Source organism: Pollicipes pollicipes, unplaced genomic scaffold (genome assembly GCF_011947565.3).
Source record: "Pollicipes pollicipes isolate AB1234 unplaced genomic scaffold, Ppol_2.1 Scaffold_7261;HRSCAF=8764_pilon_pilon_pilon, whole genome shotgun sequence".
NCBI classification, from domain to species: domain Eukaryota; kingdom Metazoa; phylum Arthropoda; class Thecostraca; order Pollicipedomorpha; family Pollicipedidae; genus Pollicipes; species Pollicipes pollicipes.
This window is the reverse complement of record NW_023597054.1, coordinates 55825911-55849895: the sequence shown is the minus strand read 5'-3', so window position 1 is coordinate 55849895 and position 23985 is coordinate 55825911. Positions and strand designations below refer to the sequence as shown.

The 23985-nt window shown below is 47.1% G+C and overlaps 1 protein-coding gene and 1 long non-coding RNA gene across 2 annotated transcripts; both read left to right on the top strand.

Moving 5' to 3' along the window:
* The first annotated feature begins 1604 nt into the window (after positions 1-1604).
* On the top strand, positions 1605-7259 carry LOC119111640 (uncharacterized). The gene is made up of 6 exons (XM_037235446.1): positions 1605-2026; positions 3527-3631; positions 4027-4161; positions 4376-4540; positions 6737-6853; positions 7221-7259. The coding sequence occupies exons 1-6, from the start codon at positions 1925-1927 to the stop codon at positions 7257-7259; spliced, it is 663 nt and encodes a 220-aa protein (XP_037091341.1). The 5' UTR covers positions 1605-1924.
* A 228-nt stretch (positions 7260-7487) lies between these two features.
* On the top strand, positions 7488-18890 carry LOC119111044 (uncharacterized). The gene is made up of 3 exons (XR_005095578.1): positions 7488-7598; positions 15204-15333; positions 18730-18890. It is a non-coding gene; the product is annotated as an uncharacterized LOC119111044 (long non-coding RNA).
* The last annotated feature ends 5095 nt before the right edge of the window (positions 18891-23985 follow it).

Genomic DNA, 23985 nt, shown 5'->3' with positions numbered 1-23985 from the left:
GTTCGTTGCCGCAGAGCTATACACCAGAAACATATGTCGTGTAGTGACGAGCCTGTTAAAACTTCAACCAATGCACTCCTCGCTAAATTGCCTTTGCCGTCCGCTGTGCCAATGACAACTGCTCACTTCTGCTGCCGGCCTTCATACCCATAAATGGCAGAGTACATTCCATCCACTACACCCCAGGTGTACCAAGGGCCTGATTTTTGGTGTTCGCAGGTAACAGGTTTTTAGCCAACCTTCCTGTCTTTTTTAATGAGATTAGCGTAAAATTCCCGTGCACAGTCGTAGTGGTAACCATGAATAATAACTCACTTGAATTCCTTGCATGCGCCAAGCAGTATATTCACAGGTATACTTGCTTGAATCACTTGTAGCCCTTCCCAGAAACAGAATACGGGGCTCAAAAATAAAAACTGTGATGCGATGCTGAAACGTTCAGTGTGTAATTTTGTTTCCAAAATGATAAACATCCATTTGCTCACTGTATCTTGTCGGTGCTAAACTGGTACTCTCCAATGCTATTATCAAAACTGTCTGGCACTGACGTTTCGCCAGAGTATCTTTTTGGTCTATGTCTCAAAGATGCTTCCTTTAACCGCGACTATAAATGTGCCGCAAGGCAACGACGACGACACGGGCAACATGTAACGTCCTGCTATTTACCCGTAAATCATCACATTTGCACTGAGTTTGCGTGGCGCCCTCTCATAAAGCACGCATGTCCTCCACGCGGCACCGCTTGCTAGACAGGGCGCACAATTGCCCTTCGACATTTGGTCTAAAGGCGTGCTTTCTACATCATTAGCGTCTGCCGGTGTGTGGACGGAGTGACGCCCCGCCTGAACATGTCATTCATATTGGTGCATTTACTGCTTTGGTTTGTACGCACTGGTCTTCTTGCAGCTGAATTTTCGAAAAATTGTGTCATGGGTGATATGAAATTCACACGTTCATATTTGGGCGCAATACTGATTCATCTAGTCAAAATCAGCCATGACGAAAGCTGCCCGAAAGGAGCTTGATGAGATGCGTGATGCAGGCAGGGAATGCATAATGACAAGCGTCACGTTAAAAATTGAGATAATGGCTCCGGTGTGCGTACAATATATCTAAAAATAGCTTCCGCTGAGGAAAATGTGCTAGCAAAATTTCGCTCTGATGTACGTGAGGACAAAGCTTGTCCGTAGGTTCTGAACCCACATTACACATAGGCGTGAAGTCTGGCTAAAAATGCGCTTCTTCAGTTTATTTCCTAACCCTGCAATTTATACACCTACACCGAAACTGCGTTGATGTGAGCAGTCCCTACACTCAAGGAGATCTCTGCCATTTGTATCAATTAGCGTCATGAGCCGAGGTTGGTGTGTGGGTGTTTAGATGTGATGTGGCGCGGTTACCTGCCCTCTGGCTGGCATATTGCGTGGCCTCTATTGGATCCCGTTTCGTCCAGGGTTGCGCACCTATGAGATTCTATTTTGTAGATAAGCTTTTTCACCTAAGGGACTTAATAAAAGTAAGAGCACGCTTATTCACAACAATCCACCGCTAATTGAAGAAAGTCTATTCAGGTTCGTAACATCATTTACAGAGACGTTGTAAAGGGCCTTAACGGAGACAGTTGTGAAGTCTTACTTATGTGGCCAAGTGAGGAGGAGGCACATGGTTTTTACCGAGCACATTTATCGAGACGCTTAAGTTAATGAAAACAAGTTGTCCGTTATAGGGTTGTCAGCCGTGTTTAGTCACCGCCTTTACCTTCCGACCCATACCGACATATCTCAGCCTTTAGTATCATGCCGTAAAGATTTCTTGCTATAATAATGACGAACAAGTTCACGCCGAGCTTTTACTAACAGAACATTATGCACACATGCACTCATATATCGATAACACACCGGAAGTGATTCTATGTTGATCTAAAATGGCTGAAAGCAACACGCAGCTCGCAATAAAAGATGAAAGGCAAGTTTGCAAGTCTCAAAATTACGTTGGTTCACTTGTGGAGCTGACTGGCAAAGACAAGGTAAGCGGTTGCCACATAAGAAGGGGCAAACATTGACCATCGTATCAAAAAAGGAGATAATTAGATGACTGTCCCCCTGTGGCGTGGTTACAAGCCTTTGTGCGCAAGAGGAGGTTCTTGTCAGGGCTTGGAAGAGGCCCCCTGATTACTATAGGAAGGGCCCGTCACAAACGAGAGGAGGTCCCAATAATACAATGCAATGCAACATCTTGTACCTTGCAACAGAGCGTACCGTTTGATGAAGAATCGAGATAAGGCAGGAGATCCCTCTGGTGACCGAGAGAAAAGCAGAAAAGTAGAACGCCTGTTAAGTAGAAACATTGGGCGATTGGGGGACGAGGGTGCGGTGCGGCAGTAAACCTGTGTCATGACGAATAGGACCATGATGTGGAGGGCAGGAGACCCCCTTCGAAATAACATGAGGTCACTTTTATGACTGGAAGTAGGTCGGTTTACGGATAAGGAAGGCTCCTTGTTCGGATCGAAGGGAGGCCCTGGTAATATAAGGAGCGGCGATGCAGATGTGTTGGATGACTTGTGGAATGACATGAACACCGGCATTGTATTAAAGTTGCAAGATCTGACACGCGCTTATGTTTCCCAATTTCAGTTTAGAAAGGCTCAGTACGGTTGCGTTTTAGAGAAAAGGCTGATGTCATAACACGAAAAAGCAACTTTGTACTTGTTAGTGCTTTTAAGACACACGCACACACGCACACCCACTTAAGCGCTACATTACGGATCAGTAACACGCATATCAGAACCGTGCCTGGGACTGTATACTGAGGGACTCTGTCAGCCATAGAAGGCCATCTTTACGACGACTTCTGGGCAGTCCACCCTAAAAAAAATGGTGCCGCCTTTTAAAGCTTGATGTTTGAGTGTTTCGTAGCCAAACGTCCAGCATCTGCATACCAGGAAGAACAACATTCAGGCCTTGATCATGATCATGAGTGATAGTGCCTTTTTCGAAGTCGCATTGGAAGCATTTTGTATTATGCTATGATACCGGGTGCAGTCGGGGTTGGTCGTGCTGTAGGACACCGCTGCCACCAATCGCAACTTGCCAACTTTCGAAATCTCTCTGCCCGATAAAAGGTCGGCTAAGCTGGTCAGACCTGCTACTGGATGTGTTGTGAAATACTTACCATGTTGATTTGTCTGCTCAGATCTTTCTAGCTTGCCAAAATCTTGAAATCGTGACAGGTTATGGGGAACCCCAGGCCAGGCAAAAAGTTTTCTGCAGCTGGTTGGACGTGGTTTATTGGAACTGATTATGTCTGCACGAAAACACTTCATTGTTTCAATCTTATTTTCCGTGAGAGAAACAATGAAAATAAAAAATTCCTTCCCCAGTCGCAAAATCCCATCGTCCCCCCCCCCCCCCCATCGTCCCCATCGCCCCATATGGCATCATATTACACATTTCAAAAGCAGGCATCATCACTCTGATAAAAGCAGGCACCATCACTCTGATAAAAGTCACTCCGATATTCACAGAGGAAACTGAAAAGACCGCCAAGAGTGTTCAGTGAACAGTTCGTCGTGTACGTCGAGCGAGAAATGGAGAAGTGTACCGGCGCCTCCGACGAAGAAAAGTTCCAGGTGCGCGTACTGACGTTTTTGGACTTGCACATCACGATACAGTGTTTGACGCGATATACGGATCAGTGGCATGTCAAAGAGCTCGCACACCCCAGGGTGATCTGGAACGAAGCAGGAGCAGGGTAAACGCAGCCGGATGATTGGGTCGTGGGGATTTACCGACTTAAAGCCTGACTTTATTACACGATGTGTAAGGCGCGTTTTGTTGTTTAAGACAACCAAACAAGTCTTAAAGATCGTAGCAAGAATAATCAACATTCATGCAGGTGCCGTCTTTGAACCAAATCTGTGTCGGGAAAACCAGTTGGAATGTAACACGTTAATCACAACGCAAAAACTCCCCGCCGGCACAAATCGTCCCAACAAGCTCACCAACGAGAATATTAACTTTTCAGATACACCGAGAAGTGTTTCAGTATCTTACCGAACAGTTCGGTGAGCACCGTCAGATCCTGTGCGACGTTAAGGCTCAATACGACGCTGCCATCAAGCGTCGGGATGACCACATCCGTGGTTTAGAGGAAAGCGAGGTACGCACCAACTGAACGCCAGCAAACGGGCGAATTTGAAACAGTAGTACAGTTTGAGTTGTGCGCAATGAGCTTGTCATGTAGGATGGCGGAAAAGCGAACAGGACTTCCGCTATCGCTGGGCCGCATGTGGTTAAGGCCGCAACATCACCGAGACGCGCAGAGGTAGATCAGCTGGCCGGCCTCAGCCTCTGGGATGTGCTTGCGTTGGCAGCGTCAGCTGAGCGCGGAGAGAGAGCGGCACACGAGGCGGCTCAAGTCGGCTCAGGTGCGGGCCTTCAAAGAGGTGGAGGGGATGCAGATGGCGCAGGCGCAGCTTCGACACCGCGTGGCCCTATTGTGTGAGGAGAGGGAGAAACTGCAAAACCAGCTGGAGGAGGTAAGCTCAGACAGGTGCAGCGCACCCAGTCTAAATATGCATCTCCGAAAGGCCGCATCAGTGTGGTTGAACGCACGGTTACTCAATCTTTGTCAAAACCGCCCGTGGTTTTAGCGAACGAAATATGTTAGGCATTGTGGTGACGTCATTGCTCCACTCAGCTTTCTCGTGCCATTACGGGCCATAGACGGTAGCACTCAAAATGTGGCTATATACAATATGCATTTACGGCTGGTCTAGCCCGAGAACCTCATCTTTATAACACCGTCCGTGTTTCGCTGGCGTTACGTCTCATTTGCATGTATTGTGTGTTCTGTGTTGATCTATGCGGTACGTACTGACGCGGCGTTCGAATAGCCACTCGCCGGATTTGGCCAATATTCGCAATAATAATAACCCATGAAAAAACGAAACGTGACATGCATTACGGTTAAGATAGGCCGTCGTGAGCTCACGGAACTATTTTGTTCATGCCACGTTTGCACGACATTGACATGCATACAATGCGTCGCGAATTCATTGAGATAAAGGTTTTTATAACAGCAGGCATTATTTTGTTTTTGTATATTCACTACTCTTGCAACATGTGCGAAAAGACCGACTACATAAGCCCTAACAAATAGCCTGGCAGTTCTACATGCTGGGAAGGGCACTGAGACAGTCAACGTATTCTTCTGTTAGTTTAGCACTAGCTTAATACTACGTTGCTCTTTTCCCATCCAATTGACAGTCAAATTGACCACGCTAGAACTATTTCTAAAAACACTGTGATTACGAGCATTACAAGTTACATCATTTGGAAGCTAATCGCTATGGCCTTCCATTCTTGTGTGACATTTGTACACTAGGGTGGATCGAAACAGGGTCAAACTTTTTTATTGGTAAGGCTAACCAAGCTTCGCCACGCTCAGCATTTTCACAATCAGGTATTAATTAAATTTCATAACACAGACTTAATGGAGTGTTCTACGCTTGGTGACATTAAAACAAACATTAGATATGATGGAATCAGCTGTTCTTTCACTAATGGTACACTTTAAGGTGAAAAATCTACTCTAGACAATGCGATATCCTTGTTGAGTGAATATGAATATGCTCATCAATACGCAACTGTTTAGTTCTGTCATCGTACCCTCCAAAACATTGATTGAGGGCTAATAGACGGCCGTCGTACCTGGAAATCACAGTAACAAGCGCTAGATATGAATGACTCAGCAATGGCACGTTTTCTTGGTCTTGATGGGCGCATGTCCAACGAAACGGACGGATTGGAATGACGTTATTGTGAAGTCACGGACACCTGAGTGACCTTGAAATAGTTCAGCCGAAATGGCCTACACATCTTCACGGGCGTACAGCTCAGAAGCTAGAAGGCTTTAGGTCTTAAAATGGACAGGGCTGTAAACTGCGCTGAATGACCTTTAAGATGGCTATTTCAGTTCAAAACTTTTAGAACATGTTGAACTCTCTTTAAGGTATGTGTTTTGAGCATGCTTATACGCAATATGAGGTCGCGATAATGCCAAAGACTAACGTGACAGTAGGTCCCAGCATGGGCTTCGCAGCGTCAATTGCCACTGTTAGCATTTGGTGGCCATAGGTGCACGGACACAAACGACGGCGGAGCGGAAAGTTGCTCTTTCGAACACTTCTTGAAGTTAATTAGGCCGTTTTGCAGGTAGGCCGCGTCGAATGTGCAGCAACTCCCTACCACCGTCCCCAGCCGGCCGGCCGTAGTTCGCCGTGCAGTGTTGCTGAGAAACCGCCCCTAATCCGAAACCACAAACGCTACGGTCGCGTTTTTTGTGCCAAAACACGCGCAATGGATTATGAACACATTACCAATACCTGTGCTTCAAAGGTCCTGAAAGTGCCAAGCGGGTATCCAATAAACACTACCTTTGTTATCGGCCATTATAATGTGAGTCCAGGCCAGGGCCACGCCGGACCATGGTAACAACAGTTCTACGTTAAATCGGGCCAACTCACATAAGATAAACGTCACGCGAAGTTTGCGTCAGGTCAAATATTAAAGCTCAAACAAGGAGTGGCTGCTTTGGGGACACCGGTAATTGGTTCCGTGTTTCTTCCGACTAGCCCCGAACCGCCCGCTTCCTGCGACACGTACTAGGCGGCTCCTGGTACGAACTCTATAGCCTTCCGTCCGTCCCCGGCCACGAACTTGACGTGCCGCAGGAGCGCGAAGCGTTGCTAGTCGAGCGACGTCGCTTCCGGGAGGAGCACGCGGCACGCCAGGTGGCGCAGGCCGACCTGGAAGAGCTGACACAGCGCTATGACGCCCTGCTGCGCCGTGTCAGCAGCCGGCCGCCGGCCGACGCGCGCAGCAGCGGCGCCGCCGAGGACCCGATCGTGCTGCGCGTGGCGCTCACCAAGTGCCGGTACGCTTACCGCGAGTCAGCTGCAGTCAAATATTGACATATATGTATATATATATATATATAATATTTTGGTCTTCATTTATATATATATATATTATATATATTATATATATATAATATATAATATATATATATTATATATATATATATATATTATATATTATATATATATATATATAATATAAATCTTCATTTTCCACAGGCACCAATCATTGGAAAGGCAGGCGCAGTGCCTGAAGCGACTAAGCGGGACTTGATGCGTCACCTCCGCCGCATGCCAGGGGCCATTTCATGTCGGGTCGAGGGTCAGTCAGGCTTGAGGCGGCTGGTGAGGGGACCACGCCATGCGGTATTGGATGGAAGCTGTGGTGCGCTGACGCGGTGGCGAGCTGCAGACGAGAACGGGCGGCGAGCCGGGCAGATAGTCACCGGCCGCTGGCGGCTGGCCGCAGGGAGGAGCTGACGGCTGTCTCGGCCCGGCTGGTGGTGATGGAGACCAGCTACACGGAGGTGGTGCCCAAGCGCGATCTAGAGCTGGCCCACGCCGAGACAGAGCGCGTGCGCGCCCGCGGCGAGGAGAAGCTGGCTGCGCTGGAGCAGGTGCTGCAGCAGGAGCGAGAGACCGAAGTGTACCGCACGCCGCGGCCTGACTGGAACAGGTGCGAGCAGGGCGCAACCACCGGCGCTCTACTGGGTCTTGCAAGGGAGATGGCTATGATCAGCGAGGCAGTCCGTTGTCTGACGGGGAAATTTTGCGTGTTGTGGAGGGGGGGGGGGGGGGGGAGAGACACGCATGAGCCTTGCTCATCATACTTTCCTAAACTGCATATTTCCACAGATTTCGCCATATTCTTGTGCTCAAAATTTGGGCCCTTTTCGGTCGCTAGTTATCCCGAGTTGTTCATATTGCCGATATTCCACGCAAGACATCTAGGTACAATTGGAGTTTTGGTGTAGGGTCCATGGGCCTTTCTATGAATATTGTTATGCAGATATTTTCAAAATCACACACAAAGCTACGTTGCAAACTTTTCCGATGCATCCCATACAAGACACGCACACCTTTGATTCTGAGCGGTGTTGCTTGGAGCGCCCTTGAATTACGTGCAGCATTTCAGCGATGTGAAAATTTGTGGGACAGCAGGGCGTTCGTGTCGTAGTGACGCTTCTTCATTCACATCTCACAGCTTCCGAAAATGTAATCCAACGATTTTTCATCTTTGCTGTTGTTTAGAGCCGGATTATTTGCCGAAAAACAGCGACTCTGCCACACCACCGCGTTGTCCCAGGGGACGTAGCGCGTGCCACAGGTAGTGCTGCCCCCAAGCCGCTCCAGGAGGCTGTCGGAGGACAGCGGTGTTTAGTAGCTGCAGGGATCCTCCCGACAGTGCTAGACACTGTGGCTAAAGGAGATACCTCATCAAACGGTGTGATGGCAGCGTTTCAGAACTGGCGAAATTACGATTGTCTCGTCCTTCTGGTTATAATCGAAGTATGCTGTGCAGCCAGGGGCAAATTCAGGCGGGTGGGGATGAAACCATGCCCCCTCGCCCGCCCCTTCGACCTTCGTAACGTTTTGGTTCCGCAAAGGGGCTCCGCAATATTTTGGTGAAGAGGTACCAACATTTCGGAGCCACATAGCTTTTATCTTCAAGAGGCACCAAATTCCAGGGGCACCACAAATCATCCCAAATCTGCATTTCCGCACAGACACCAAGCTCCAGGGCCACCACAATGTCCGTGACTTGGCTCTTGGCAAAATCCTGGGCCGGCCTATTCGGTAAAGGAGCACCAAACCACAATTTCTAGGCAGCATAACTTTTATTTTCAAGGCTCATCCAGCTCCACAGAGCACTAGAATGGTCCCAGAACCTTCGTTCTCAAGAGGCACCAAATTCCAAGGACACCACAACGCTGGGCCTCCCGCTCTGAAGAAATTTTGGGTCGGCCCCTTGAGCCAGTGGATGTTTAAACGTTCATTTCTGGGCACCAAGACCTTTATTTTCAAGACGAATTTCCGTGCCTTTTACCTTGTTCAAACATAATTCAGAATTTGCTCATCCTTTGACGTTCGGCTAAGCGGCACAAAAGCCTTCCTTTCGGGGCATCGAACCTTTATTTTCCGGAAGCATCCAACGTCAGTAGCACCACACAGGACTCAAAAACCTCCAGCTTCAAAAGGCAACAGATTGCACGGGAAGCTGCAGCGTTCGATTCCCTCCAGTGATAACATTGTGGACCAGCCCATTCGGTGAGGAGACATCAAGAACCTTCATATCGGAGCACCACTCGCCATGGCCCTCACTCATTCTCAAGAGGCGCCAATGCGAAGCAGACCTGTTAAAGAACCTGAAGCCTCCATATTTAACGGGCACCAAAATTCTTTGCCCTCCACTCTAACAAAATTCTTGATTGCCTCCTTCGGCGAAGAGCGACTAAAAGCCTTCACTTTGGGTCATCATAGCCTTCATTTTTAAGAGACGCACATTTTAAGGGCACCATAAAAGGGCCCAATTTCCAAAACACTTTAAGGGACCTCGAAACCTTCGTTCTCAAAGGACACCAATATCGGGGTAAATCACCCAAAAGAAATCCTGGATCAGCCCCGTCAGCGAAGGGAAACACCCTCATTTCGCACTGCCGTGGCCTTTTTTCAAGATTTTATCTTCATTGAAGATTCAGTTGCTGGACTACCGCTTCGGTCAGGAATCCTTTTGCACAGTGATGGCCCCGGCATCGATCCGGTGCCAGATGCCCCGATCAGAGGGCCTGCTGCATCCCCGCTTGACGGGTAGGGCGCATGATGTATTCCTCTGAGGGCCTCCGAATCGACTAAGGGGCCCCGAGCCCCGCGTCACTAGAATGGCGGCCGCGAGGGACTTTGGGCTGGGACGAAAGGGCTCTTCAGCTTCTGACCAAACAATTTCACCCATGCACTTTCGAGGATAGCCATCTGAACGGAATAAGCGTTTAAGGCAACACGAGCAATATAAATCACACTATTGCGTTATGTGTTCATCATTGTGCTGTGCGTGCTAATCCCTTGCAGACATCAATCTGAAAATCGCACACGTGAAGTCTAAGGCCTTGAATACTTTCACCAAGCATACCAATAATTCCATAAGGCATTCGATGATTCGATAAGGCTTCCGATGTGTGGTCGTTTCCGTCTGCCTGTTAATTAGCGTCGGTTGTATGCTGCGGGGCCGACAGTGTGCGGCCCTTTGAAGAAAGGATGAACATTCCTAGAGAAACAAGGGCTGGACATGACAATGCAAATTTTGGACCCTATTTCTATCCACAATTTTTATATCTTATCTTTAAAAAGTCTTAATCTTATTTTTAATTATTACAATTTTAATTATTTAATTATTGATTATTATTACAAATCTTAATATTTCTATCGCTGGCGTTTAATCTACGAGAGCCTCAATATCTTTGTAAAACCCCGCAAAAAATCCGGCTACCCACTGACTTTAATATTTCAGGAAGGATCGAATCAACCAAGGAAGGTGAATACCACTTACGGTTTATCCAAATTTAATTCCTTGTTAATTGCATTTTGTTGACTTCCAAGTGCATGCATAATTAGATCTTTTGGTAGCCTGTAGGTCCTCTATCAGTCAAAGAACTTCAACATAAAATGAAGAAAATTAATCCCTTGAAAGAGCGGCAAAATCCGGTGGCTAATTGTTGGATGATTTGGAGGGATTGGATTCCCTGCTGCTTTCTACCAGCAAGGGCCCTGAGTTACCTGCGGCGCCCTTCTTTTAGCGCCTTAGAAGTCTACAAATTCCATTGGCTTCGCCACTTCCTGCTATCACCGCCAACATTTCAACATTCGCCTCGTGCGTTGTCACTTAACTTATAACGATTCATCAGTCGTGCACAAACTACCGCCTTCGCTCTTAACCATTGACTGCGGGGTTCGATTCCCAGCGGTGCCACCGCCATTCGATTCTCTGCGCCTTTCCTGCTAGCGTGTGAGGCAGGCGGCGCTAGCCCGGCAGTCTTAGTAGCATCGCTAACCGCCATTTTCACGCAACCAGTCATTGTAAAGTCAGCGACTTACAAAATGCAACTTTCGGTTGGTTTCTTCACACGTAAGTTATGTGCCTGGCTTTGATGGTGTTTAGCAGCCAAGTGTAACTCGCTTTGCCATATCTTCTCCGAAATGCTTTATCTCAGAATGATAGTACTGATCAGTCTCTGGGAAAATATGAACGTGCGCCATATACAAGCATATCCAACTATGTCTAGCCCTCTACGAAACACAGAAGAAGACAATTCTCCGATTAAGAAAGAAGAGGAATCTGGAAATAAAATGGCCGATATCTGAGGATTTTTGTGTTAGGAAACACCAAGTTTCAGGGTGCGCAACAGTAAAGCGTGGCCCCTCCCTTGACGACATTGCTGAATCCGTTCCTGACGGTATGCCTCATGAATTCGCTCCTGGTGGTATGCGGCACGCCTGCAACAATGGAACGTTTTTTGTCTCTTTCACTGTGCTGTCGGACATCCATGGGTCGACCGGTGACCTCCGCAGCTCAGACCAATTGCAAAGGACGCGCTTGAATTTCACATTCATTCACGTTTGCCTGAAGTACAGCATTTGCGCCTCATTTCACCTGTAAAGGACAGGAACCTTTAATAAAAAACAGTTCAAGAATCAGCGTGTTCCTATCTTATGGACACGTGTATTGTCAACTTATTTTTGGAGGTGATTTCGGATTATCAAATTTTGAGCTCAATTTTCTTTTTAGCTCAATTTTTTGCAAAACAAAAACGCACCGTCTTTATTTGAAAGCAATGATAGAATTTTGGGGTCAGGTTTATACATTGTGGAGACCAGTGTCCTAGAATTGCCAACTTTGGGTTTAAAGCAGCACCTTTTGGGGAGGAATTTTTCACTCCTTTTCCCCATACTTAATGTGAATTTTTCACTCCTCCCTGACATTGTCTAATTGCACATGCCAAACCCATATTTCCCCTTCTGAGGTTTTCAGATGTCATGCAAAACCTAGCTCACTCGAAACCACCAAGCATAAACAAGGTTTCACAGAACCTGGACACCTATGGCTATGTCCTGCCTCACCTAAATCTGGATCATGTCCATGTATGCACAGAGCAAGGGCGCCAGGTACCTTCAAACCCAAGACCCCCCCCCCCCCCCCCCTCCTCTCTCCAGCGACTCCAGCCACTTGCACGCATCAAGTTTGGTTTATTTACAAAATGGATCACAATCGGCGGCAGTGTGCCAAATGCAAGGTTTTCAAGCATCCCCATTTTTTTTTTGTCTCACCACCACACCACGAAAGCAGAGCCTGGTGCAAACACCAGCAAGGTCTGGTAGAGAATTTTGCTCCAGGTATTTCTTTTACCCGAAGAAACTTGACGACTGAATTGCATCACTCTCGAAATGCAGCAGTGAAAAATTCAAGAACTGTATTCTAAATGAAATTTACAAAATGAATATCACAATTTGAGCACCTTTTTAACAGATTTTAAATAAAATCAGCTGATAAAAGACTTTTTCAAAAGTATCAGTCCTTATATTTATCTAACTACTTTTGTTTTTCTTGGTATCATACGAGTGTGATACCACTTTTTTCTTCCTTCCTTTCCCATTGCCTTAAGAGGTACCAGCTTTGGCTTAAAATCTTGACTAATTTCTCTGCAATATGCTCCAACTGCAAACTTGCATGTATTTTGTACATAAATTGGATTAATTCGCCAGCCGCCCAAACATGTTTGATATGCACGCAAGAGTGAACAATTCGCAGGGAAAGAAGGAGACAGTTTGAAGCACGAAACGTGCTTTTACCGCCAATTTTGCCCTGTTGAACCCTCGGTTAGCCATTTTTGGTTCGTGGAGGTGCTCGATAATGATAAATATAAGCCTTTCGAGTGTCTAACTCGCCAGGCTACCTGACAAGGCTATCCTTATGCTGCCATATAGAGCTTTGGGACCTGACAAACCTGACGCAGCTAATACAGAAGTGTTTGATGGTGAAATTCTGCTCTCCGGAAATGTTTATCATGCACACATCTTACTTGTTTCACATTTTAATCTCGTAGGTTGGTGGATGTGATTGCTATTTATATTTGGGGAGCGAGTGGGATGACTCTGTCTGTTAGCAAACTGCTCAAATTGTAGTACTGACTTTTTGTTTTGGTGGACCAGGAAGAAGTGTGCCCTGAAAAAGCCAGTAAGTCTCCTGTGAACCGAGTAATGGCTTACCTCACCTGCTTTCAACACATGATTTGTAACCATAGTCAACCATTTGCTGTTTTAATCCAATGAATTTTGTCTAAGACAAATTAGGATGCCACAAGGCATGCAATGGGCTTATTTTGTTCCATATTCTTGATTATTTGTCCCAAATTTCTTTTAGGTGGTCCCTCATGGTTGCTTTAACCAGATGTTTTTCATAGTTGTCATGATTTGCTGACTGGCAAATGACTACTATATATATGCACTATATTTTTTAACACTGGAATGCTCTAAGTTGCATAGCAATTATGATGTGAGGAAAGTATCAGCATTAAGCAAATAGACCATTCCATTGAAAAAGTGAAGCCAACATCTCAGACCATGTCATTAAACATGAATTAACAAACCCAAATAGATGCCCTTGCTGCAGCTGAAAAGGCAAGCAGCAAAACTGGCATGGTCATCTGAAAGTTAGGTTACTTTTGGAAAAGAGCGATTGTTTTGTGAAGCATACCCATTATTGCCCATGACATAGATTAACCATGGCAATCATAATAAGTTGTTCAAAAGTGATTGAAAGTGTTTTCATTTGTGTGTTGTGAACTTTGTCTGATGTCAACAAGCATACACAAATGAACTAAATGCAAAGGCAAGTTGAAACCAGCCAAAAAATGAGCTTTATCATGTTTTTATCATGAGCGCTGCTGTCAACATATAGGTGAGTTGAGATAACGTTCAACATATGGGCTACTCTAAGTTAGGTTAAGTTGTTAAGTGCATGGCAAGTGACAATAGGAATTCAGCAGGAATCAGTAACTCACAACTGTTGCTGTGATACCAGCAGGCTAGACAGAATGAGATGAAGTAAGGCCTCTTTAGGCTAGGCATAGTTAGGCTACTTTCACGGAAGTAAGCATTGGTATTTTGTAAGAAACAGTGACAAAATGTTTGTTTTCCCTGACCCCATCTTAACAGAAGCCAGAGGTATGTGTATTGTGCTTGACTTGGTGATGGCCTGATGTATAGGAGTCCAAGGTTTTTTTTTGTTTGAGTGCTTTATCCTTCTTGAATTTTCTGTTGCTATTTTGTTGTTGAATTCCTTTGCTTTGTTTTGTGTTAAAAATGCTGTGGAAGGGAGGTGCAAAGTGCAGCATCAAGTTATTGGTGTTCTGAATTTGTTACGCTCATTACGCTTTCATGAAATTACTATGCTTGAATGCATTCTGTTTCTCTTTAAAGGCCTACGATGTTAAAAAAGTGTTTTTCAGGTTTCTGATATTACATCCATGCCAACTTGAAATAGATGTCTGTTTGCTGAAGCGTCAGCCACTAGCTCATAAGTTCCATCTTTTGTAAATTGAATTTTTCACTCCCGACCGGTCTTTTTGCGATGGAATTTTCACTCCCACCCTAGTTCAAAAGCAATTCTAGCTCACTGGTGGAGACCCAGTCCAACATTGCGGCTACCCAGTCCAACATAAGGTGGCCCAGCTCAACATTCGGGGGCCCAGCCCAGCATTTGGGGAGGGGATGGCCCCTCACTGGGAGATACAAAGTTCCACCCCTGCTTGAGACGATGTCTTCTTCACTCGCCCCAAATAATGCGCTTTCATTGTGCTATGCAACGCAAACCCACATTGCTTCGCCGGGCTCCATACACGCATACGCAGCGTACTACCACACGTACAAGGTATGTATTGTAAGGCTAGGCTCAACACACGTATACGCAATGTATTGCAACGCCAGGCTCCAAACACGTCCACCCAGTGTATTGCAACGCCGGGCACAACACACGTGTATGCAACGTATTGCAGCGCCAGGCTCCACAAACGTGCACTCAGTGTACGTCAACGGCCACGTAGAAGATAACGTGTTATTTTACGTATATATTAAAACCGCATTTTACCGTTAGGGTCGATGAACTCCAGCGATCAGAAAAGAACAACTCTATGTGTCGGATACGTTCCCTGTGTCTGATGCAACCGAGGCATGAATCTTCCATGGAATTTGTATATGTATGTAGTACGCAGAGCGCACTGTTACTTGACAGGGCCTCCGCATACGTTCCGGGCGGAGAGTCGGCATGGATGACTCGGAGGGACGGCCTACCCAGCTGTGACGTCATGATGGAACTGCTGAATCAGCTGTCGGCGCCGGGTCCAGACACTTTCAAGGGACTGGTAAGAGCCCATGACGGGATCTGCCCGCTAAGTGGCCTGTTCGTCGCCGCACGCAACACCATTTGCAGTTGGAAATTAGCCATTCAATAAGAGACTCCGGCGTATCAGTACATGGGCTCGGGTCTAGTAAGCATGGAGGAAGTACAAGTGGCATAGGCCCGCATCATTTCGGGCAGAAATGTAGTACATAGGTCTCCATTCATTTCGGCATCAAGTGTTCCGGTTCTATGTTTTAGTCCTTTTTTGTTCTGGCCGTCTCCGATGCTTGTGTTCGCTTGCTGAGAACAGCACCAGAGGGCATTGCAACCCATGATATGCATCCGAAATCGAATTATCATTTCAACCGAGAGAGCGCTGGGTGCGTTCGCATTCTCAAAAGGTTCCTTTACACGACCAAGATGTAATGTATGACGGACAGGAAGGCACATCAGCGCTGCAGGCCAATTTGTGGGGATTAATCTCCGGGTAGCTCCTTCCATTGGCGGCGACACATAATTTTGGTGGCGGGGATGGGGACGGGGTTAGCCATAAAAGGCCTTGGTCAGCCCCGTACTCCGGTCTTTCTCAGTTTTACATCCTAAGCATTTGCGTGCCCTATGGCCCAAGTGTGCAAAATAAATCGCTTCTTTTATCTCTTCACCCGTTATGATTTCTACCTGGCAGTGCGAAACAACACGATTTTGATTTCGAGGACGGGGCGAGGCCTGGTTTTGATAGGTTCACTTTTAAATATTACGACTATGCACTCATTTTATTCCGTGAACATCTGGCCATATTGGCGGATCCAGCCCTCGGGCTGGGGGAAATAGGCATGTGGTCAAATTGCAGAACATTAAAACCATACTCTCAAATTTTAATTCGTTCTCATATTTATGCCACAGTGGACCGATGTAGCACATCGCTGTTTGACGTTTGGTACGTTTTTGGGTGTACGTGCGTGAACGTCGCGTGGCAATATTTGCAAACATTATAGATTTCAGATGGAGCTCAAACTCTGTCATTATATTGTCCAAAAACGTGCAAGAGGGCTCAAAAGCGATGAAACTGTTCCAGTTAATGATGCCATACATTTATCCGAGTTTTTGATGAGTTGAGTTACGCGTCGGGCTTTCTGGTTCATCGATAATATCTCTTGTGGGGTTAAACTGGACGTATGATCTGTCACCTGATGATCTGATGATCTGACCTGGGCAGTTTTTTTGAATCCAGTCATTTCACGAGATCTCATAACAAAGAAGAGTCTCAAGCAAAGCCTTGTTAGTTTTACAGCCCGTCAAGGGAGGCAGACAAAATGTCGCTAGTCATGAAGGAGTGTCCGAGAGACCACTGAATCGGTAGCATCAATTCCACCATTTTTAGGTTGCGAGGAAAAAAAGCATCTATACTTGGGTCTCACGGAAAAATGCCCCAAAAGCCAAACATACAATGCTTTCTTTTCGATATCTGAAATTTCCCCTTTTTCTTGAACTTGCTTTGAGGTGGCGGTGATCAAAATACCCGACGTGGTGACGCGGTTGTGCGCAAGGCATGCTTTGCCGAATGCCACTAATTCCCACATATCCATTCACGAAATGAATTGAGATCGTTCAACATATTTTTGAATATGCCGTCTGCCACTTGGTAAACGGCTGTCTTTATCGACGTGGTCCGGTTGGCCCGAAAACACGTTTAAATTGCTCCTAATCGTGTTCCTCTCGGAACAAACTCACGGGATGCAAAGCTTATCGGTTTCGGCACATAAAGCTAAGTTCTTTTTTGTATTCCCGCATTTAGGGTGGTATACTTGTAGCTACTGGTCAAACCCGGTGTCGTTGTATTTTGAGGTGTTTGTAAGCCATTCTAACTGTTCAGTACATTTATAGGATACAGTAAGTGCTATGATGTTATGCACAAATTTCATGCTATTTATGAAACGCTCTGCACAGTATTCGTCCGCTACTAAAACAGTTTGGATGAAAAATTGAAAACGGTTGTGCAGAAGGGTAATATTTTTATGTTCCGAAAATAGTACTTCCCTTTAAATGGTAGTTCCGAAATCCACTCGGTTTGGTGGAAGAGCGAAAAGCCATAATAAGTTTTCATTAATTTTGGGGATGCGGGTCAGGGCCATGACGGGAATGGGTTAGGGCCATGACGGGAATGGGTTAGGGCCATGACCATCCCCCTGATCTGCCAGTGTCCAGCTACGGCAGGACGCAAATACGAAAACACCATGCAAACGCTTCCGCGATTTCAAAAGGCACACTGCGTTATCACCATAACATCACTAACATATCTTCAAGCCATTATCAATAGACTTCAAGCTGCGGAGCCAAGTGGAGTACACAAAGCTTGGAAAGCGAGATGCAGTGATGAAATAGGTTGAACATCGCTGGATTTGGACCAGCGCACTGATTTGCTAACCCCAAACGTCCCGGTGCAGATTCAGGTGGGCGGGTCCAGTTGTAACGCACACACGCTTGCAAAGGTGATCGATCGCAGCTTTTCCTTTTAATTACCTGCTGACTTCCTGTAGTTTGCCTGCTGCTGCTTCTAAAAGGAAATTCATCACGGCGCGCACGGCTAACATCTTTTATTTTTCAGAGGTGCGTCCGAAAAAAATATGCAGCCTCTGTTTGGTGTTAGCTGTATGTGCCAGCGCCATCCGTAGTCCTGACCAGTGGGCTGCGCAACATCAGGCAATACATGACCTTTATAACAAATGAGGCCGTAGAGAGATAAAAGACCCATCATCACATATCCGAAGATGAGATTATGTAAATATGGTATATATCGTATATATCGTAAACGATGTGTTTGTGCTTTATTCCATCTTTTAAGTACTAGGGCCTTTTCAGGAGAAAAGCTCAGCAAACCCCTTGTTTGTTATCTTAGAGACGCATAAGAGCGCAGTCTTTTTTAAGTTTCCTTTTCCATTTTCTAGTCCGTATTATTCTTATAGAGCAGTTTATTTGGGGCCAACCGAACATTAGGGGAGAGACAGATCAATAATCGGTAGCCATGACCCCTGTAAAGAGATACAATGTGCTACCCCCGCGAAACAACCACCAAGAAGCGTGGCAATGACTTTGGGCAACCGAAGTGACAAGCAGGGCTCGGGTGTTTACAGCGCGAGGTACTCTTGATTGAAAGGCTTGATGCGAAGGGTATTCGCTCACTATTTTCACGGCGTTGTATTAATGTCAAATACGTTTAGCGCTCTGAATGATATCCTGCGCCTTTACTCCTTCACTCGCTTCACCAGGATACGTGTGCGTGTGTTCGACAATTTCGGGTGTCTGTGGTTATGGGGGACCGTCTCCCACATTCTCAAAACTGTGGGGACGCTCCCCACGGTCTCACCGCCCTGGCCCTTGGTGTAAATATTTTGATGCAAACTGCACCTGGTTTTCAAAGGGTGTCGATGCCGAGATCATCCCCGTCTTCCTGAAGTGGCAGAACAAGGCAAACAACCTAAGAATGACGCGCAGACAAGTGGTGTCTCTCATCTGCGACATTCTCGAATGCGACAGGCAGAATGAAGAGGGCTTCCAAGATTTCGTATGGAGGTACTTCAAGGAGAGGCAAGTTCTGTTTCAGTCGTGACAACTTCGCTCACCGTTGTCCTCGTGCCGACCTTACTAAGGTTGTCCTTCGTGCCTATCTCATCTCTGCTCCAATGTCGCTCTCGCTCATCCTTATCCGCATGCGACTTCACTCACCTTTGTTCCCGTGCCAACCCCACTAAGTGCTGTCTTCTTCCACCTCGCTCCCTTCTGTCATTGTGCCCCTCACTCACCCTTGTCTTCATGCCCACCTCATTCACCCTTGTCCTCATGCGATATTTACAAGTGTGATGTCGCATCAATTGCTATTTTTCAGTTGTCACGCAAAGTAAGCCATTGAGCATAGAAAGAACACGAGTCACATGTCTGCGTAAACATTCTACCCTCGACCCCCTCAATGCTGACCTGGGCTACTCCCTCCTCCCGCACGCCTGGTACCGCCCTCCAATGAACAGAAATGGGCTCATGGGTAAAAGGGAATCCTGGTCCTTGGCAACACAGAAAATTCCCTAAACTGCTCGCACGCTATCCACCTGAACACGTAATAATTAGTTTCTTGATTATTTTGTGCCACATAGTGTCCTGAAGGTTCCTAATTTGATTTTGTCATACCAACGTCTTCAAAAAGTGCGCCAGTCTGGAAATGTTGGCAGACTCTCCGCGAGAATATACCTGAATGGAGACAAGAAAAATGACTGCAATATGCAGCAGCTTTTTTAACCATAAGATTGCACACTTTAGAGCATAGGGTTTTATACGGTTCTGCACACAAGGCTAAATTGTTCCCACATCACGAATGTCCCTCTCAAGAACAGTGCACGATGAGTACGAGCATTTCATTCATTCTGATTGACTGATGTGTAATATCAGTCTTATCGAAATCCTTCTGGACAATTCAGAGTTTCAGTTGGAAGTAACTGTTCCTGCGGAAGAAATCTCATTAATTAGACTCCCTGCTCACTACTATCAAAATAACACGTTTCATTTTCCTTTTTAACGTCTGTGTTCTGTAATGTGTGGAACACACTAATTTTATCAAACTATAAGGAACACAACTAATTTATCAAAATGTTTTGGTACTAAATGCTACGAAAGCCTGAAACACCCCGTTAATAAAACAACATAGGCGAGGATGATGCTATGATTCCGCCAGTTTAACAAACCGTTATGCCACGGCTTTTATTTCTCTCCTATGGCGTTTGCCTCAGTGGCTCTTTGCGATTTGCACTTTGGCTTTGGGTACCACGGCGGTTGTCATGACGACGGCGGTAACGACTGCGGGGAACAAGCAAAGTGCGTTGAAGTGTTGAGTGTAATTTGGACCGGAATTATTAAGTTGATGTATTAGTACGCCTTGACGGTGCTGCAGGAGCAATAACCAGTACTTTTACCATACGTAACTTGCCCTGACGATGCCTGGCCTAATACGTAACTTGTCCTGACGAGTATGTTTTTGAAATATGCTCCAAGGGTGGGAGACTCCTCTTAATACTGCATTTAACATACTGCTACGTTTTTCCGTGTGCACTTCCGTTACAGCGGATTAATATGTGTGTGGTCAAATTCCACTCGACCACAATTCCAGCTGGAGACGCTGCGATGTCGAGGGATGATTAGAATTCATTGACTTTAAACCAAGACCACTAGTACACGCTACCAGGCCGCGCGACCATTCGATGGTATGGTGGCATTCGCCCGCCCGTACACTGTCATACTGCCTGCGCCTGCCTGCACATCTATAAATGTCAGTTGCGCATAGACGCATTGTATTTTGTTTCGTCTTTCTACGACTTCTTCATGGAGCTAACCTACTGTTAAATTTAGAAGGTGCGGTGCGAGCGACGGACTTTATTCCGTGGTTCGGGTCCGTTCTCATGGATAAAGAGGATATTTTATCATGACTTTGCTCACATGGCTGGGAATCAGGCGATAAATGCACCACTCTTCGCACTTGTTATTGTAAGGACGTGTTTCTTATTAACCGTGCGGTGTGCCGAATTGTAATGCACGATGATGCGGTGGCAACCATTGGCCTTAAGTGCAGATTGGGGACAGGGTTGCAGCCAGGATTTTGTTAAGGTGGAGGGGGGGGGGGCAGAACTTAGCGTGTGTGCATTACGCCGATAAGTTTTTTCTTTGAAATGGCGAAAAACGAAAAAGCTGGGTCTAAAGGGGCCCCTCCCTCCGACTGTGCCCCTATTCGACATTAGATCTTCTGCCAGGCTGTTTCACAAATGAGTGTCCAGGATTGGAATCGGCATATTTTGTGAGACACGTTTCAAAATGAAAAGGTCCGGCCTGTTGTTGATTGATTTTTGTGAAGAATTCTAACCGCAGATCCGACCAGTGCATTGAACGTCGACGTTTTTCAATAACATTCTTTTAAATAAGGGCACCTTTAGTGGTCATAGAATATTGCCTCTAGGCTGTTGGCTGCACGTGTCAAGCCACGCTATTCTGCATCAAGTCGTCTTTTTTTGCTTCAGATCACCTTTGATGAACGATGAGCGAGACCTAATGGTGGTGATGTTATCGGTCTTTTTTGCCGAAATATTACCGGTTCACCCCATTGTAAGTGTGTAACAAAATCTCAGCCTCTCGTCCGATTGAAATAAAAGTTACTCTTTCGCAGTAAAACATTTTTTAACCTACTACAGGTGCGAAAATAGTTTTTGAACGTTGGGAACGAAAACCAATGTGGTGTAGGTCCTTTATTGGTCTGGCTTCCCACAAATATCAGGATGTGACACCCCTGGTAAAAACTCATACCTTACTATCAGAGCACACCTAGCTGCCAACCACGCCCTGCTTTCTCCACCAGCAGTCTGTACCAGACGCAGGTGTTAAACATGCTGTCAGTGATTTTTCAGATCCCAAATGTCAGACATCGCCACTGATCCCTCCCGGTAGCAAAGAGAGAACTCGCAGAAAGATCTGGTGGCCAACGCCTTCCAGGTCATCGTTGCAATACAGCACCATATTGATTCTGCATTCCAGTGACGGTTGGACGAGAAAATGTCGAATTGTGATGCAGGGGTAGGAACCAATGTATCCTGCTCCCTCCCCTCCCCTGGTTTCCGCACTGTTAACACTCGAATCCCGCCTCTGGCAATATGAAATTAAGTTCTCAGGGCAAGAATCCTACCTCCGTCATGGGGGCGTCCGTAGGATCCCGGATTCTGGCGCCGCGACTGTGGCGTTCCGGATCTTGATGCGCCAATACCATGATTATTGATTGTATCACATATTTCAATTCCGTATGTCGTAAATCTCGGAGTCTGCAGCAACCTTAGTTTCAATGGTCACATGAATGTTACAACTGAAACCAGTGAAAGCTGGTGCAATAATGGGATCCGAGCCCTACTATTGAAGTCCCGCAAACGACATGACCCCTCATCAGTCTGCTATTGTGGCTTGTCAAGGGAACAGGCACTTCTTTGGGTGCCGTATGTCATCGATACTCACGGATCCTTCCGTCCACTTATCGCCGCGATGGCCAACAGTTTCTGACTTGACACCGAGAGCAATAACGTGGCGCTCTGTAGGTGGGTGTATCTGTGCTTATAATACGAAAGATTTCAAAACTTTTTTTCTGTCGCAAGAAGGCTGTGAGGAAGCATATCTTTTCTCAGATGCACAAATCGTCACTCTGGGCGGTAAACAGAGACATATGAGAAACAAGGGCTCAAAAAATTGCGAGGCAAAGAGTGAATTATTCAGTCGCGGCCTTCCCTTTTCATCAATATACGCCCGACAGGTACCCACTCGCGTGGCCTCACTGGACGTACAGCTTCCACTACGCCCTGGAGCGCCTAACCTCAGATGACGAGCATCACCTGCTGGTGGGGTTGGATGAGGCTGAGTTGGACGGCGAGCTCCCGCCAGAGCCCGCCGCCGAGCCCGAGGCCGCCGCCGAGCGCGCCTCAGAGCCCGCCGCCGAGCCCGAGGCCGCCACCGAGCGCCCCTCAGAGTCGACCGCCGGGGCCGAGCCCGCAGCCGAACCCGAGCCCGCCGCCGACCCCGGGCCCGCCACAGATCCCGGACCCGCCGCCCAGCCGGCAGCCGACCCTGCTAATGAGACTGGGTCCGTCTCCGACGAGAAGACTGCTGAGCTGCCGATGTCCTCCCCGCCGCCCCCATCACTGCGACCGCCCCCGCCCCCGGCACCTACCGCGGCACCGGCAAGACCCCCGCCCGCGGCACGACCCCCGGCACCGGCGCCGCCGCCACCGCAGCGGCGGCCGTCTGTGGCGCGTGCCGATGGGCCGGGCGAGTCGAGCGATTCGGCATCGCCTGTGGCAAAGCTGCAGCAGGTGCTGGATGAGGACCGACAGAGGCGGTCGTCTCGCCCCGGCTCCAGTCGGAACCAGTCGGCTTCAAAGTCGGCCAGCCGTCGGCCGTCGGCGGCGACGCGCTCCAGGTCTGCCAGCGCGGTGAGTAGCGCGGCTGCAGGGCGCCGCTCGGGGTCCGCCGCGCCCTCCTGCCAGGCCTCACACTGACCTGTCCACACTGACCAGGCCTCGCACTGACCTGCCCACACTGACCAGGCCTCATAACTGACTGTAACTGCTGATTAGAAAAGCAATTTCCAACCACGACAGGCTGAAAGCAGTTATGACTAGTCCCTGTGAGGATTTGGAGGGCGGTGAGAGGGGCGTATTTTTGTATTCTGTTTTATGTTCCTTTCTAACCATATGCAGGTAACGATCTATTCTTCCAGATCTGTGTGGGGCCGCTGCTCCTCCAACCCCCATCCCTCACCCGCAATTCGCCTGCTGTTCCTGTAAGCACTACTGTCATGCTAACACAACTGTAGCTACTGGCGTCTGATAAGTTTTCTTAAAATAAAACCACAGTCTTGCAGATCATTGAAGCATCAAAAGCGAAAAGCTGGCAAGAAATTTTGCTTCATGAGTCAGGAGAAGGTGTTTTAGCATTCTGCTTGCGATTTAGAGGAGATGTTTATCGGTTACCCAATTCCTGTAGCTCTGTTATTGGACAGCAGTTTTGTTTTTGCGTTTTGGTGATCTGTAACAGCAGAAGATCAAGATTTTGGGACAGAGCACCAAAAATTGGCTGTTTTGAAACGAGCAGCCTCTAACATGTG